Raw genomic sequence first — 14801 nt, 5'->3', positions numbered from 1 at the left:
ATCTGATATTTTTTTTTTTTTTAAATAAATCTTTGGACAATTTCACACAGCGCCAGCTAGCCCCAAAGTAAGCAACTTAATGCTTGTGTTATGGGTGCTAGCTAGCTTAACGGATATACTACTTATATACTTTTTTTTTTAATACATACATATTATACATAGTCACACCCAGACCCGTCACAGAAATTAAAATTCATCATTTCAATTTCTGCCTGGCCGGGAATCGAACCCGGGACCTCTCGGCATAGTAGTCCGTTCTGAACCACTACACCAAACGGCCGACAAAATATTAGACCTAATTGAAAAATTTTGGCATCTGAAAAGGAAAAAATGTATTGTTGACTGCCTCAACCAAAAATTAGGTATCAATGAAAGACGATAATTGCCTTAAATTATTTATTAAACCTTATACTTAATATTACTAAATTAAGCTTAAATTAAAACCTATTCCTTCATTTCACCTTCCTCATCCTCTTCTTCCGCTCCTCTCACATAGAGGACGTTGTTACATCTAATCAGAACTTCGCCAAGGTTACCTGTAACGGAAAATGTAAAGTAAAAAGTGTTTTATTTGCCAACAAAAGGTTACATACAGTCTGTTCTTCTATCATCTGCTGATTAGTAAACCTTCTAAGATTTTTTGTAGATTATTTAACTACCTCCTTTATAAAATAGTAACACGTCTGTTCTTAGAAAATTGTTTGGCACAAACTTTGTAGTCATCTAGAAAATATATTCAGTGGCAGAGGCGGAAATACCCAATGCAACAAAAACAATACAGACAACAGAAAGACAGGTGTGACTAAGCTAAAAACTGAAAATCGCAGGGGAAAATTATTTCGTATTCTAACCTGTGCTGTTTCCCTCCACAATTTCTTCGGTATTGGCGAGTTGTAGGTTCATGTAACCATCAGCAGACACGAGCAAACCCTTGTACTCGTGGCCCCACTTCAATTTTACAAGGACGGACTTGCCAGTAAGACTGTTGAGGAACGGTTTGGGGTTGATGGGCATAGCCGCCGCCATTGTGATAGGTTATCTAGAAAAAAACACAGTTTAATTTATTTATTACCTCAATCAAGCTAAGAAACGTACGATTTCATGACAGCAAGTACACCTTTACCTTTTGACTTTAGTAAAAATATTTCAGCGATTAATTTTGCTTTTAGCAGCAAAATAACCTAAAAACGCCAAGCCGACACAAACAAACTGTCAAAAAGGAAGCGCTTTTTTTTAGGGATGTGAGGATTTATCGCATTTTCGATAATATCGATAATAACGGCAAAAAAAATATGAATATTTTTTATTGATATTGATCCAGTCCGAAACGATATTATTTTATCAAAAAGGTGAAATGTCAACTTCAAAAAAATAATATGTTTTTGGGAGAGCATAGGCAATATACCTTTTTTATGTAGTAACACAGTAGGTCCAAACAAGAGGCACTTTTTGGCAAAAAAGGCTTATCGATTCGATTATCTTTCGACATTACAACTGTCACATTTTGCCACTCGTAAGGGGGTATTTCGCCAAAAATGGTCGATTTTGCCTAATTTCCTTGGCACCAATTTTTTTTTGTTTTTAACTATTTTTATTTTTCCATTGCATTAAGAAGCAAAAACTAAGCCAATGTATCTAAAAGGGGTGTCATAATTCGTTCTAGAAACAAAGTTATGAGGTCATAAAATTTTGGTAGCCAAGGAAATTATTATAAATATTGTTTTCTCTAAGTTTTCTTCTGTGGTTTGCGTTTTTTTAATTCGACCCATTTTAGTGTACCTTCGTAAGCAAACACACAAATGAATATTATATCATTATAACGTTTTTACACAACTAAGGAAGATAAATGCAGTAGATTGAGTTAAGAGTTAAAAACAAGTTGTGCTATATCTATTCTGATACCCATTTCTTAAAATGTAAATTATAAACTTATTCCAATAAAAAAATACTAAAAATTTGACTTTGCGCCGAATTAAAAATGGTCTTTTATAATTTCCTAGGCCATTTTAAGCCACGGAAAACAAGAAAATTAGGGCCAAAGAAATTAGATTTATGCCTAAAAGATAAAAATACACCACAAACAAAAACCTATTTACCCTATCCATTTACTATTTAAATCATGGGTTAACCCCTACAGACACTACATTTGTGTAAATAAACATTAAATTAATCCATTGTTTAGCTGCAAAAAACCGCCCAAAGAAATTGACTTTTTAGTAAACAAAAACCCAAGGAGGGACCTACTTACGCGATTTGTCGCGAAACTGATCAACGATGTACTATCCTGCCTTGATGGCTTCTTGGGACGTAATGGCCGAGTGTAACGGTGCAGTGCGTTACATTCTAAGTTTTTTCGTTTCGTTACTACAATGGTCGAAAAGAAGACCCAGGGAAATTATACTTTTGACCTGGACAAGAACTTAACTTCACTTTATTTTCTTCCTATAAGTATTTGACATTGAAAGTTTTTATTTTCCGATAGCCAAACGTTTCTCAAATGTAAAGAGAGGGCTATTAGAATTAAATTACGCTTCAATTTTTTATAATGTGCCTTCATTTTGGCAAACAACAGTAATGGACATAACAAGGAAATTAGAAAAACGACTTTTGATTAAGTTTTTCTACGGTATTATTTGTAGTTTCTACTATTGTAATAGCAAAAACAAATAAAACTTTTGATGAACTTTCCCATAAAAATAGTTTTATACAGATAGATATAAAAAAACATGTGTTCGCCTGCCTGGACACAGAAAATTTACTGTTTCGGCGAAATACCCAAGGAGGATCAAGCGCTGCATTACATCAATACATTTTTCATAAAAAATTAAATTCATAAATTCATAATCATTTATTTTTGCAAATAGGCTTTAAAAAAGCGCTTTTACACTTAAAATAAATTTTATAAAATCCGATTTGTATGAAAATAAAATAATTAAAATGAAGATATCAATTTTCTGACTTCACCATACCATTTATATGCCCATGTTAACATGGGCTAGTGTCGGCTCATATACCCATTTACCTAACACCCTGTAGAAGATTAAATAGTTGATGAGCTAGTTTCCTAAAAAAAATTTTTTAGTCCGTCATGTTTAATATCAAAAAATATTGGACACATATATTTTTATTTGTCAATCTAACAAATAATTGCATAGTTATGGTGCGTTGAAGTTCCGCACGACGTCACAACGTGCGGCACTTTTATGCACGCATTGACGTCACGGGCCTCTTCTTATGAACTTTGGCGCGCTTTATCTCTTTAAATTTTCATTAGTTTGAAAAAGTGAAAAATACGTGTAGAGTATTTTTTGATAAGTTAACTGACGGACTAATTAAAACTCTTTCTTTTTGACCCAGGAAACATCCCTATTATTCATATTCATATTCCTTTATTCACTTCGCAATGTTACAGGAGTTCCAACAATAAAGTGTAGTAGGTACAAGATGTTCAAAATGTTACATTGCTATCTCCTAGAGGTATATTATTATGTGATTTGTAATTATAAAATTAGGCATTTTATCAATCCATAAAATAAAATTAGAACTTTTAAAACATATCATTTACATGCCAATATCTTGGTAAAACATGTTGTACCTATCACCTGTTAAAACTGTAAGACCAAATCATGTTGCTTTGTAATATGTTTTCACACATGTTTATGTAAATAAATATCTTTATCTTTATCTTTAATAATTTAGCAAATGTAGGTGTAAAAGCAAATTATTTGGAGATTCCCTTAGTTTTTAGTTCAGGTTGATAAATCCCAATTTTTGGCCACGCTGCTTTTACACATTTGTTGCATAAGTGTAATTAAACAACAGTGTGGAACCCACGAATTCTACTAGATATAACGACCTAAGCTATCAGAGGTGCAATTGTTTTTTTTTCTTAACTGATTCATTAAAAACTTTCAAAGAAAATATAGTTTACTTAATAAAATTGATTATACCATAAGAAAATAACGATATTATGGATATCGATATTTTTCGTCAACTTGCAACCCCACGCTCTATTTTTTTCTTAAAACCTTTTATTTACGGCTATGGAGCTATAGAATATTCATCACCGAACGGCGCAAAGTCATGAACGAAGCGTTTTCATTACGTAAAATGGAACATAGTATTCAAACAAAACGTCAGAGCTGTCAGTATTTGACAATTTTTGAGACACGTCGAGTCAGATGTTTCAAAAAATTTTGGAAATCGGGAAAAGGATTGAAGAATCAAGAAGAGTTAAACATATGCATTACCAATTTAATAAGAAACAATGACGTCTACATTCACTGGTTTCAGTGAAGAAGATTTGAAACGGATAAAATCCAGCGAAGTAGCACCAAGTAATGGTACGTTTAATTAGTTTCACTTCTTTCTTTTTGCCTGTATTATTTTCCCACGGTTTTTACAACTTGAGGTATACAATTTGCGTCGATTGTAAAACACTTGTGGGCCCTTCAGGCTTATACCATATTTTTTTAGTGAATAAAAGTTTAAAATCCTCTAGGTTTCGCGTTGTTTATACCGGAACCTTTCAATGTCGATATTATACTGTAGAATACGTTTAGATCGTAGATTACATACTATTAACTATATTTGCTTTGTTTAATTCTCAAATCTGTGGTTTAATCTCATTTTCTGTTCTATATAGCAGTATAATATTAGTATAGATTAAGCATTACGACAATCGCCAAGTAAACAAAGTTGTACATAGCTAGCAAGTGGTGATGGCCTAATTTATAAAACTAAAAAGTGCCGCCGTGTCGCCCACCAGATTTTAATTTGCTTATCCAAACATAGTTAGAACCAACTGATGTAGAAATCTAGTTTGGCTATAATTTTTTTTGTCTCTGCATTAGGTAGAGTCTTGTAGGAGTTGTAGTTGTTCAGTTGAAGATTTTAGTTTCAGTTAGTACTTATACACAACTATAGTACATTATTTTCTATAAAACCTTTTAATTTGTTTTAAGTATTAGAGATGCGAGTTTCTAGGTAAAAAAAATAATTACCTATTTTAAATCTTAGAATAGAATTTCTAGGTAAAAAAAACATGCTATGACCTTGACTGTTGGTATTTGATGATGCGATTGATTACTCATGAATCAGTTTTCTTGATGCATACAAAGATCATTTTGACAACATCAGTTCTTACTTTTATTTTTTTTTATTTACCTATTTATTTATTTAGGAAAACCAGGGTTTTACGGTGTGTAATAATGACATAAGATAGGCAACAAATAAACCACTTATAGGTTCCCACAGGTAAAAGTAAAGGTACAATGTATGATTCAGGATTACATTAAGGCTTGGTATTTCTGCTAAAGTAGGTATTTCGCGCTGTCAAAATCTGCGCGCGCAATACTTCGCCGAAGACAGCGCGCCAAAGAGCTCTCGCGGCTACACAATATAGAAATACGCAGTTTAGAAATACGCAGTTGGTTAGGTTAGGTTGACTTCCTTCCGTTCAAGCGTCACACTCACAGCACTTTCTTATACAAATCATATCCAAGTGATACAAATTAAAACAACTTTTAAAATTTTTGGGAATATATTTTAGAATCGAATAAATATAGAATATAACTGCCAAAGTAAACACGGTTCAAAGAGGCGTGGCGTCACCCGACCTTCCGGAAGTTCCGCGCCGGCTAAAATAATTTCAAGATTACGTCACCCGACCTATCGGTAGATCCTCGGGAGCTTGAGCGATTGGAAAAACATTTTATGATCAGTTACTCGTAGTAGCGATTATTTAGAGCTTGGATAATAAATTATAGTTGTTGCAATTCACAAAGCTTTGCATGTCGTTAATTACATTAATCAGTACACGCATCGATTTTGTTCAGTCTTTTTGTTTATTATTATACTAGCTTTCCGCCCGCGGCTTCGCCCGCGTGGAATTTTGTCTGTCACAGAAAAACTTTATCGCGCGCGTCCCTGTTTCAAAAACCGGGATAAAAACTATCCTATGTTCTTTCCCGGGACTCAAACTATCTCTATGCCAAATTTCATCAAAATCGGTTGCGAGGTTTAAGCGGGAAAGCGTAACAGACAGACAGACAGACAGACAGACAGACAGACAGACAGAGTTACTTTCGCATTTATAATATTAGTTGGGATAAAAATATCATACTAAAATTGCATACATATTTGTTTGTATTGGTCTGGGTGTTTTCTTTCCATAATTTATGTATAACGTATGTACGGGGCTCTGTATCGAAAATCACTATGAGCAATAAGCATCACACACGGTTACCTGGAGTGCATTACCGCAGCAAAATTGTTATAAATGTAATCCCGAGTTCGTCTGCCAGTGCGCTCCTCACGTACTAAACCACTTTTCGTTACCCCGCGATATCGTAAAAATTATACTCGTAACTCATTCGTGTATCGTTCCAATAGTTTATAATAAAAACTTCACAGAAATTGATTTGTTTAATGTAACATTATCAAAGCTCAAATCCGTCCTTTTTCATAGTTTGGCTAGTGAATAGCTTTCCAATCTGTCACTATCTTTGTGTTCCTCATTTATTTTTCTGTTTTATTTTATTTTGTTTCCGACTGACAGCATGTCGGATCATGATCTATATACAGGGTGTTAGGTAAATGGGTATATGAGCCGAGACTAGCCCATGTTAACATACTCATATAAATACTATAGTGGTGTCAGAAAGTGGATATCGTAATATTTAATAAAAAATATTTTCCCATACAAAACTAAATAAATTATTATTATTTAAATTTTTGGACAGCCCTACGATCGCGCAACTCCCTCCTAGGTCAAACGTGGTCAAACGGTATTTCATTCACAAATTTTGACGCGAGTCGGCACCGCCCACTTTTATTATTACTTTTGAACCAATTCTTCACTTACCTCTTTTTATTGACTCTGCAAGCAATCCAAGGTATTCAGGGGGTAACACTTCACTCTAATTCACAAAACGAATCGCAACACATCTATCACATCCATCCACTCACTTAATTCACCTTCCCACGCTTTCAAGTGACCGGGTAGGTTCTTGTAGTGAAATCCTATTTTCAAGAACGGGATCTCCGGGTCTCCCTTCGGTGGTATGGTGGTGTCGATTCACCCACCCGCGAAAACATTTACAAGGCATCGTGGAACGGAAGGTCTCCCGGAAATAAATCGTTCATCACACTAAAGAAGACACAAAGTCCTATTGCACCAACACCACTCAACACACATCACCATAATTTCACTGTATTACTTAGCTATTTGAATATCTAATTATCCAGAACGTCAACAATAAAACATCGCAACGAACGCAAATTATTTACTGACAAACAAAATAATGTAAACAAATAAACATGGCCGCATGGCGCGGTGCAACTAGTGCGGGGTCATTATTTTTTCCATAAAATCGGTAATCGATATTGATATTACAAAAAATCGATTAAAATATCAAATTGTTTGAAAACCATCTGAGTAATCAATAGGAATGTCTTAAAATCAATTATCGATTAATTGATAGATCCTACCTACCTGAAATCGCTCATACTATCGATGGGTCTAAATTAGTTTAACGATACCATTGCATTGATAGAAGACATTGAAAAAAAAACAACACAGTTTTATTTGGTAAATTAAGAAAACCGTAATCTGCCATGCTTTTGGAAATGTTTTAGCTAAATTTGCGATAAACGCTGTTATTTTTCTTAGAAAATATGATATTTTATTAACGATAGTATGAGTGATTGGGTGGCCTTTCGATAGGCTATTGATAGACAATCGGCAAGACTACTGTACTGACCAACTGGATTGTAATTACGGCACCTCGACCTTCATTAGTCAATCATGAAATGAAAACTTAACCCCAACCACATGTCGTCTCCATTAATGATTGGAAATGAATTAATGGCACCTAAATTGATTATTTGTAGAAAAAAAATCCTTCAACGATTTATTATTGAACACGTGAAAAATCTTAATCGATTTTTTGCCTTCAATGTCACCTCCTTACACATCCCTACTCCTGCGCCGCGATGATCTTCCGACTCTTTCTTGCAAGTGAAAGCCGCCGTGCGATACGTCTTGCGTCTCACTCGCACTACACGTGCCGGTTCCGTTGTTCGTCAACAAAAGACATTTCGTTGTCCTTCAAAGATTAAACAGTGCGTTGGACACATTTCTTTAATGCCTAAGGTTTTTTTTCAATGGTGTCTTATTTTTAGTTAAGGTATTTTTAGTACACAATATCGTGATTTACGATGATAAAATTTAAATGATTACCTACAATGTCTCATTTTCCTTAATCAAAGTTATCAAGTTTAATGATTCGTTCGTTCATTCATTTCAGCCGAATGACGTCCACAATGAACGGTCCTGATTATTCAGTTTATTTTAATAAGTAAGTCTATGAAGTAAAATTAATTCTTGACCACTTTGTTTACTTTTACTTATCCAAAATCCAAATCGAATCAAATAAGGTAAGGGGGTATTTGACTTGTGCTAAATCTTTTTAAATGGACTGATTTTCCTGGGGGATTGCTTAAGGTTTTTGCCTCTCAGAGACAAATTTTTAGGCAGAAAATTATAATGAATTCTGTTATTTGTTTTATCTACGCTAGTTTGTCGTACTATTAATTTTCAGGGGTGTCACGACGCAATTTGGCGACAAAAACTGAATCAGCTGATTACTCAATAATGGTACCTTTCCCAGACTTTCTGACACCACTATAGTATTTATATGAGTATGTTAACATGGGCTGGTCTCGGCTCATATACCCATTTACCTAACACCCTGTATATTTTAGTTGCAAAAAGTAACTATTACAACTACATAAGATTCCATAGTGGTTGGCTCGATATGCTGTTGTCTGTGCACTAGGTTTTGGCTTGGTGTTAAAAATTTTAGTCCTAAGAGTGGCTCATTTGTAACCAATATTGTAATAGCTATAAATGTTATAGGCACTAATTTGGTCTTTAATCATATTCATCTTTACTATAGTACCTACTATTGATTGTATAGGACTATATGTTGCTATAAAAAATAAATAAAAAAAAAATGTTGTGCTTTAGAGAGTCGAGAGTATAGCAGATAATTAGTCAATCGTGAGCAGAAATTCGAGGTTTCGTCAGTACAGTTGCGAACAAAGGTGTTTGTGTAGTATAGTTGAGAGGTCAGATTATTGAAATAATAAAACGAACATTTTATTTTTTAAATACATTTTAAAAATAAATTACATTACAGATAACAATGAGAGGATGACATTGCAAGGTGGTGCCAGTCCAGTTTTAAATCCGTTGACATCTGCTGCATCTGCCATGTTTTTGGCTATAAGATTCTTCTATCTTACGGCTTAGACCTTTAGCTACAGACCTTAGACAGTATTTTTGTGAAAATTCTTACGCATGGTGGAGGAAGGGACGCTCTAGACACTCAAGTCTACAAGGAGTCACATGAACTCCAGTTTTAAATCCGTTGACATCTGCTGCATCTGCCATCTTTTTGGCTAGAAGATTCTTCTATCTTGCAGCTTAGACCTTAAGCTACAGACCTTAGACAGTATTTTTGAAACATTCTTACGCATGGTGGAGGAAGGGACGCTCTAGAGACTCAAGTCTACAAGGAGTCATATGAACTCCAGTTTTAAATCCGTTGACATCTGCTGCATCTGCCATCTTTTTGGCTAGAAGATTCTTCTATCTTACAGCTTAGCTACAGACCTTAGACAGTATTTTTTATTATTTATTTGTGTCAGTGTGCTCTTCTAAAGAGTGTAAGACGATTGTATGTAGGTACTATTAAAATGTAATTTTAACTCATTGGTTTTGTCTCATATTTGAGGAATGTACCATGTATCATGAGTAGAGTCTTCGTTTAAAAGGATGCGAACGATTTAAATTTCAATAGGTAGACAAAATTGATAATAAAATTCTTAATTATCAAAAATTTAAGCTTTCTCCAGTAACACTGATATTATTATACTGTGACTCATCAAAGTCATCATTGTCAAAAATATTGACAAATCTCGAACTGTCACGGCCAAAAAACTGACACGCGTCCGTCCTCCGTAAGCGCCACCGCGCGACTGATTGAGATTGTCCAAGCCGTCATGGACGATTTTTTAACATAGTAACTAAATAAGACGCAATATAAAAATCTCATCCGTTAAAAGCCCTCAAGTTATTTCTGAACTTTAGTTTAGTAAAAGATTTAGAATCTCAAATCGCTTATTTTAAAAATAAAACCATAAATAGAAAACGAATAGAGGTAACTTTGGGAATTTATTCTATCGAGTCAACTTCATCAAATCGTGTTTCCATCCGTTAATAGCCCTAGAAAATATCCTCAACTATGCCCAATAAAAATCTTAGCCTTTAATTTTACTGTTTAGTACCTCAACAATGAAAAATGAAAACCTCATTTTCGCCATTTTCTCTGCTACCCGGCCTTAATCAACTTCAGATACAAGGTCAAGACCAGTAGGCTATCATTTATTATCATCTTTTAGGAAGTTTGAAATATACCTACTAAAAAGAAAAAGGTTGTTGTAATATGCATCCTTAATAAACTGTACATCTTCTTCTTTTAGTGTCGACAGCAAACTTACAGAGTGTCAGCCCAAAACTCCGCCACAAGAGTGGCGTTGTCAGTAACACTCATCAAATCCTCCTCAAACTGTACATAATACAATATTTATGATATAAATGTGTGATTAATGCTCACCGGACATTGAAGATAGATAACATTCAAAAGTTGGCACATTGTCACCATACATTGCTACTTAGTTGTGTGTTACAAAGTAATTTTGTGTAAATTTAATAAATAGGGTCTCTAATCTGTGTTTAGAAATAATTTTGAATTTGTATTTTACAGGACTCTCCAGTCAAATAAACTCATCAACAGTTAAGAAGGTGGACAAACTTGGTGGGAAACCAAAGAGACCAACTAATTCCTACAAATTGCCAATACTTCAGCTTCAAAATCAGAGTTCAGATGAAGCTATTGATACGATCAACTTCGAAAAATGCAAACTAAGCATCAAAACGCCTACTTCTTCTGGACATGACACTTTAGGTAACATTGATAGCGATGGAAATGATACTGAAACTGAGACAAATACTAACGAAGCTGATGTTGAGGAAGATGTACCTAATTTGAATTTAAATAATAATGAAATCGAGCGACCGTCTAATGAAGTGACCGAAGTGGATTCGAGTACTGATCTTAGGAAATGTAGTACAACCAGCACACCAGATATTGTACGAGGAGTTAGTAACTATTCAGAAGAGGAATTGGCAGCCCACAAAGTGAAGTTAGGAGAGCTACAACTGAAACAGAAGTTGATGGAAGAACAGAACAAGAAGAGGAAAGAGATGCTTGCTAAAGCACTGGCAGATAGGTAAGAATATACTTCTTCTTACTTTGTTTATGGCCAGGTCTGGGACTTACAGTTCACAGAGTGACCTCCCCAGGTAGGAATATAGTTAAAGTTATTGATAATAATTTATGAAGTATTCAGTAGATTGCTACAAAAATGCATAGTCTGTTGTGCTGTCAACTGATATCATAAAATAGTTTTTAAAGATAACCAATTTGACAGAAGTCTAATCTTTTTTATCAATATTATCATGTCAAGTGCGGACTCATTTTTATTGGATTTTTTTATCACTTGGTCGTGTACAAGTGTAAATATTGTCCAGTTTAGTGAATGTTTTATATGAAGGAATGGTTGATTTATCAAAATACAGCAGGTTTTTTAAGCTTGTTACCAAACCTATATGGTAATTTAATAAACATTTAACTTTTATGTCAGTTTTGATTTATTTAGGATGTTCTGACAACCAACAAGACAGAAACAAATACAAGCAAAGGGGTTAATTTATATAAATTTATTTTAAATGTTTATTTTAAAGTTCTTTTTATTTTCTAGGACTAAACAGACAGAAGAAGAGGTGATGAAATTGGAGAAAATCAAAAAGGAACTGCAAGTACTGGACGGACAGTTCTCCCTGGACGTAGCTGTGCTGAGGAAGAAGATTGATCAGGCCTGTCTAAGTTATGCTGATGCAGAGTAAGAATTTGATATTTATTTCTGTTAAATTTGGCTCTTTTTATCCACTATCCACTGTGTCAATTGGAACTAAAGTTCTGAATGATTTAAGTGAATTATTATTATTATTCACAATCTGGTCAGCTCAGTGACTATATTTTCCAATAATATTCCTATTTATGTATAAACTAGCTTTTGCCCGCGTAAAATTTAGTTTGACACAGATCATCATAAATTAGAGTTATTCTTTGTTATAAACAATACTGTAAAGTTTCATCAAAATCCGTTCAGTAGTTTTTGTTTGAAAGAGCAACAAACATTGACATCCAGACATCCTTTATATTATGCTATAGAATCAAAATCATAATGTGCTATAGTAATGATCACAATTAAACCATTCAACCATTTTTCACCTAGATGGCGCTAGTAATAGTATCTGTGTTGCATATGATTTGGCTGCTATACTTATTTTTATTTGTATATTTTCAGAAAACACTACCTCAAAGTCGAAAAAGAGTTTCTCCAAGCAAAAATCAACCTTCAAAAGGAAAGAGAGAAGAAAGAGTTGCTCACAGAACATCTGTGCGCGTTAATAACCCACAACGAAACTAGGAAAGCCCAGAAACTAGAAACGCTAATGTTGGAATTGGCCACCGATAAAAAACGAGAAATAGATGTTGTGAACAAGTCACTTGATGATGAGGAACCAATCATCATCGATGGGGTTGATCAAAGGACAGGCAAAATGGTTGAGCTGCCCATAGAAAGTTAAAAGGTATCTATTTACTTTAAGTAATTTAGTGTACTCATAGATTTGTTCTCAATTATGTGATTGTGGACTTGATGTTAATTTATACAACGAATTTCCTAAATCCAAAAATGGTGCGACCCAAGGTCAGTTTTGAGATTTGTAGCAATCGAATGTGCCTTAATTCTCTCTTAATTTTAACTCTCTAGATAATAAACATGACTAAGTATAGAGTTTATTTTAATAAGCATTTAATATATTTTAATTTATGAGCCAGTTAAGTTAGCCATAGCACAAAAATAGTTTTAAAATAATGTTAACAATATTCTAACATAGTTTTTGTTTACTGTCATATAAAAATAAGTATTTTTATAAGGTAATGTTAAAAAATAAAACAACTCAATATAACTCCAATATTTTATTTCTTTACACGATTTAAAAATATTTAACAATGAAAATAATGTATCTTTACAATGAGAACAAGTATTTACAAAATAATGTTTGATAAGTAATGTAAATGCGTTTTTGTACTAAGGCATTTACAAATTGGAAGTATAGGTTGAAATACTCTTTGAATGCCTTCTGCAGGGTGTTTGATGATTGAAGACGACTGCATAACTCAGAAAGATTTACGCCAAAAGAGCTTATAGCGATACGTAAACCACAGATTATGGGTATCATCTTGGTGTCTCTACAGAGGCGAAATTAGGTGACTTTCAACAATGGTGCACGATAAATCTACTTATTGCTTATTGGCTATCCCTATTCGACGATGTCTAGTGTTTTTATTGATTTCTGTCATTCAAAAATCTTAAATAATTCACTTGAGCCCTATTAGACTAGGCGCAGACCACCGATCTTTAGTTGGCCGATAGTTGTGCCCGATTTTAAATTGTATGAAGAGTCGGCCAAATCAAATCGGTGCAATGTGCGCACTTCTATACATGCCCATACTGATCAACTGCCCGACTAAACTATCGGCTGACGAAAAATCGATGGTCTTCGCTTAGGCTTAATCTTATCCAAAAAGTACACATCTTTTGTCTAGCTCTATTCCATAGAGCCTACCTATATTTTGCGTACATCAAATTTCGACCTAGGTCTGAATGGTAACAAGAAATAGGCTTGTGCTTTAAAGCACTTAAATTACTTGTACAAGTTGTCAAAATATTCGGCAAACTTTGCGTCGTTTAGGAATAACCGTTAACATATCCTAATTTATTCTAACGTGTAAGTATACTTGAATTATTGGCATGCCGGAACGCATTTTGATATTGCTTGTGACGTTTTACCATTCGAAACAACCAAACAGCCTCGCGTACTACAAAAAGTATCGTAACAGTGGGTCTAGACAAAGTGCACATTATAATCGCAAACCTGTCGAAAAATGGTCGAAAAGCTTTTTTGTATGGAGTTATGACTACTATTAGTCTGGTTCGTGAGCACGTAGAATTTTGTCCAATGACTACTTATGTTGCTGTCGCGTTCGCACACTCACTGCGGGCGCCCGTCGCACAGTCGCGACAGCAATATAATTACGCGCGAGCGATAAGGATGGGTAGCTTGGGTTCATTGGACAAAATTTTACGTGCTCACAGACCGGGCTTTAAGATTCGATCAAAAAGTGCAACTTGTCTAGGGGGACAGAAACCTTCACCATTAAAGGTCATAAATCTAATTATTATTTCACACGTCAACAACAAAATACTGTTTGTCACAGAAGAATGTTCACCGGCACTTGGTAAAGAACATTCTCCTGCCTGTATGCTATCCCCAGTTGATGTAAGAGTATTTCTTCTCGTGGTCCTTAAGGATGGCTTTGACGTTGGTGTTCGCTTGCTGGAGCTCTTTTCTCTTGTCTCGCTCCATTCTGATGAGCTCTAAGCCCCGTTTGGCGGCGCAGTGGTATCTCTGACTTAGGGAGGCTTCGGAACCTTTGATGCGGGGGATGTGGCCAGTGTATCCAGCGATTGGAGGGAATTCCGGAGATATTGTGTTCTCTGAAAGGCAGAAATTATGAATTTATCGTCAACGGTTGATATAC

The 14801-nt window shown here is 34.6% G+C and overlaps 3 protein-coding genes across 3 annotated transcripts in view; 1 reads left to right on the top strand and 2 right to left on the bottom strand.

The window, feature by feature from the left end:
- Window positions 1-382: 382 nt before the first annotated feature.
- On the bottom strand, window positions 383-1234 carry LOC135077119 (small nuclear ribonucleoprotein F). Its single transcript, XM_063971682.1, has 3 exons — window positions 1124-1234; window positions 852-1039; window positions 383-536 (listed from the first exon to the last, which is right to left on the bottom strand). The coding sequence occupies exons 2-3, from the start codon at window positions 1024-1026 to the stop codon at window positions 445-447; spliced, it is 267 nt and encodes an 88-aa protein (XP_063827752.1). The 5' UTR covers window positions 1027-1039; window positions 1124-1234; the 3' UTR covers window positions 383-444.
- A 2905-nt stretch (window positions 1235-4139) lies between these two features.
- On the top strand, window positions 4140-13165 carry LOC135077417 (RAB6-interacting golgin). Its single transcript, XM_063971951.1, has 4 exons — window positions 4140-4343; window positions 10833-11358; window positions 11890-12030; window positions 12499-13165. The coding sequence occupies exons 1-4, from the start codon at window positions 4268-4270 to the stop codon at window positions 12779-12781; spliced, it is 1026 nt and encodes a 341-aa protein (XP_063828021.1). The 5' UTR covers window positions 4140-4267; the 3' UTR covers window positions 12782-13165.
- LOC135077418 (ciliary microtubule inner protein 2B-like) overlaps window positions 13161-14801 on the bottom strand; it is a 24747-nt gene continuing 23106 nt past the window's right edge. The window contains exon 5 of the mRNA XM_063971952.1: window positions 13161-14757. Within this exon, the coding sequence (XP_063828022.1) occupies window positions 14525-14757 (233 nt within the window). The 3' untranslated portion in view covers window positions 13161-14524. The remainder of the gene's footprint in view (window positions 14758-14801) is intronic.

Source organism: Ostrinia nubilalis, chromosome 13 (assembly GCF_963855985.1).
Source record: "Ostrinia nubilalis chromosome 13, ilOstNubi1.1, whole genome shotgun sequence".
Taxonomy (NCBI): domain Eukaryota; kingdom Metazoa; phylum Arthropoda; class Insecta; order Lepidoptera; family Crambidae; genus Ostrinia; species Ostrinia nubilalis.
Note: the sequence above shows the minus strand (reverse complement) of the source record. Positions and strands in the feature narration are given on the sequence as shown.

Coding starts and splice junctions, on each gene's coding strand:
- LOC135077119 (XM_063971682.1), bottom strand. CDS start 1,026: ATGGCGGCGGCTATGCCCATCAACCCCAAACCGTTCCTCAACAGTCTT. Junction 537..851: donor TGTGGAGGGAAACAGCACAG/GTTAGAATACGA, acceptor TTTCCGTTACAG/GTAACCTTGGCGAAGTTCTG.
- LOC135077417 (XM_063971951.1), top strand. CDS start 4,268: ATGACGTCTACATTCACTGGTTTCAGTGAAGAAGATTTGAAACGGATA. Junction 11,359..11,889: donor GCTAAAGCACTGGCAGATAG/GTAAGAATATAC, acceptor TTTATTTTCTAG/GACTAAACAGACAGAAGAAG. Junction 12,031..12,498: donor CTAAGTTATGCTGATGCAGA/GTAAGAATTTGA, acceptor GTATATTTTCAG/AAAACACTACCTCAAAGTCG.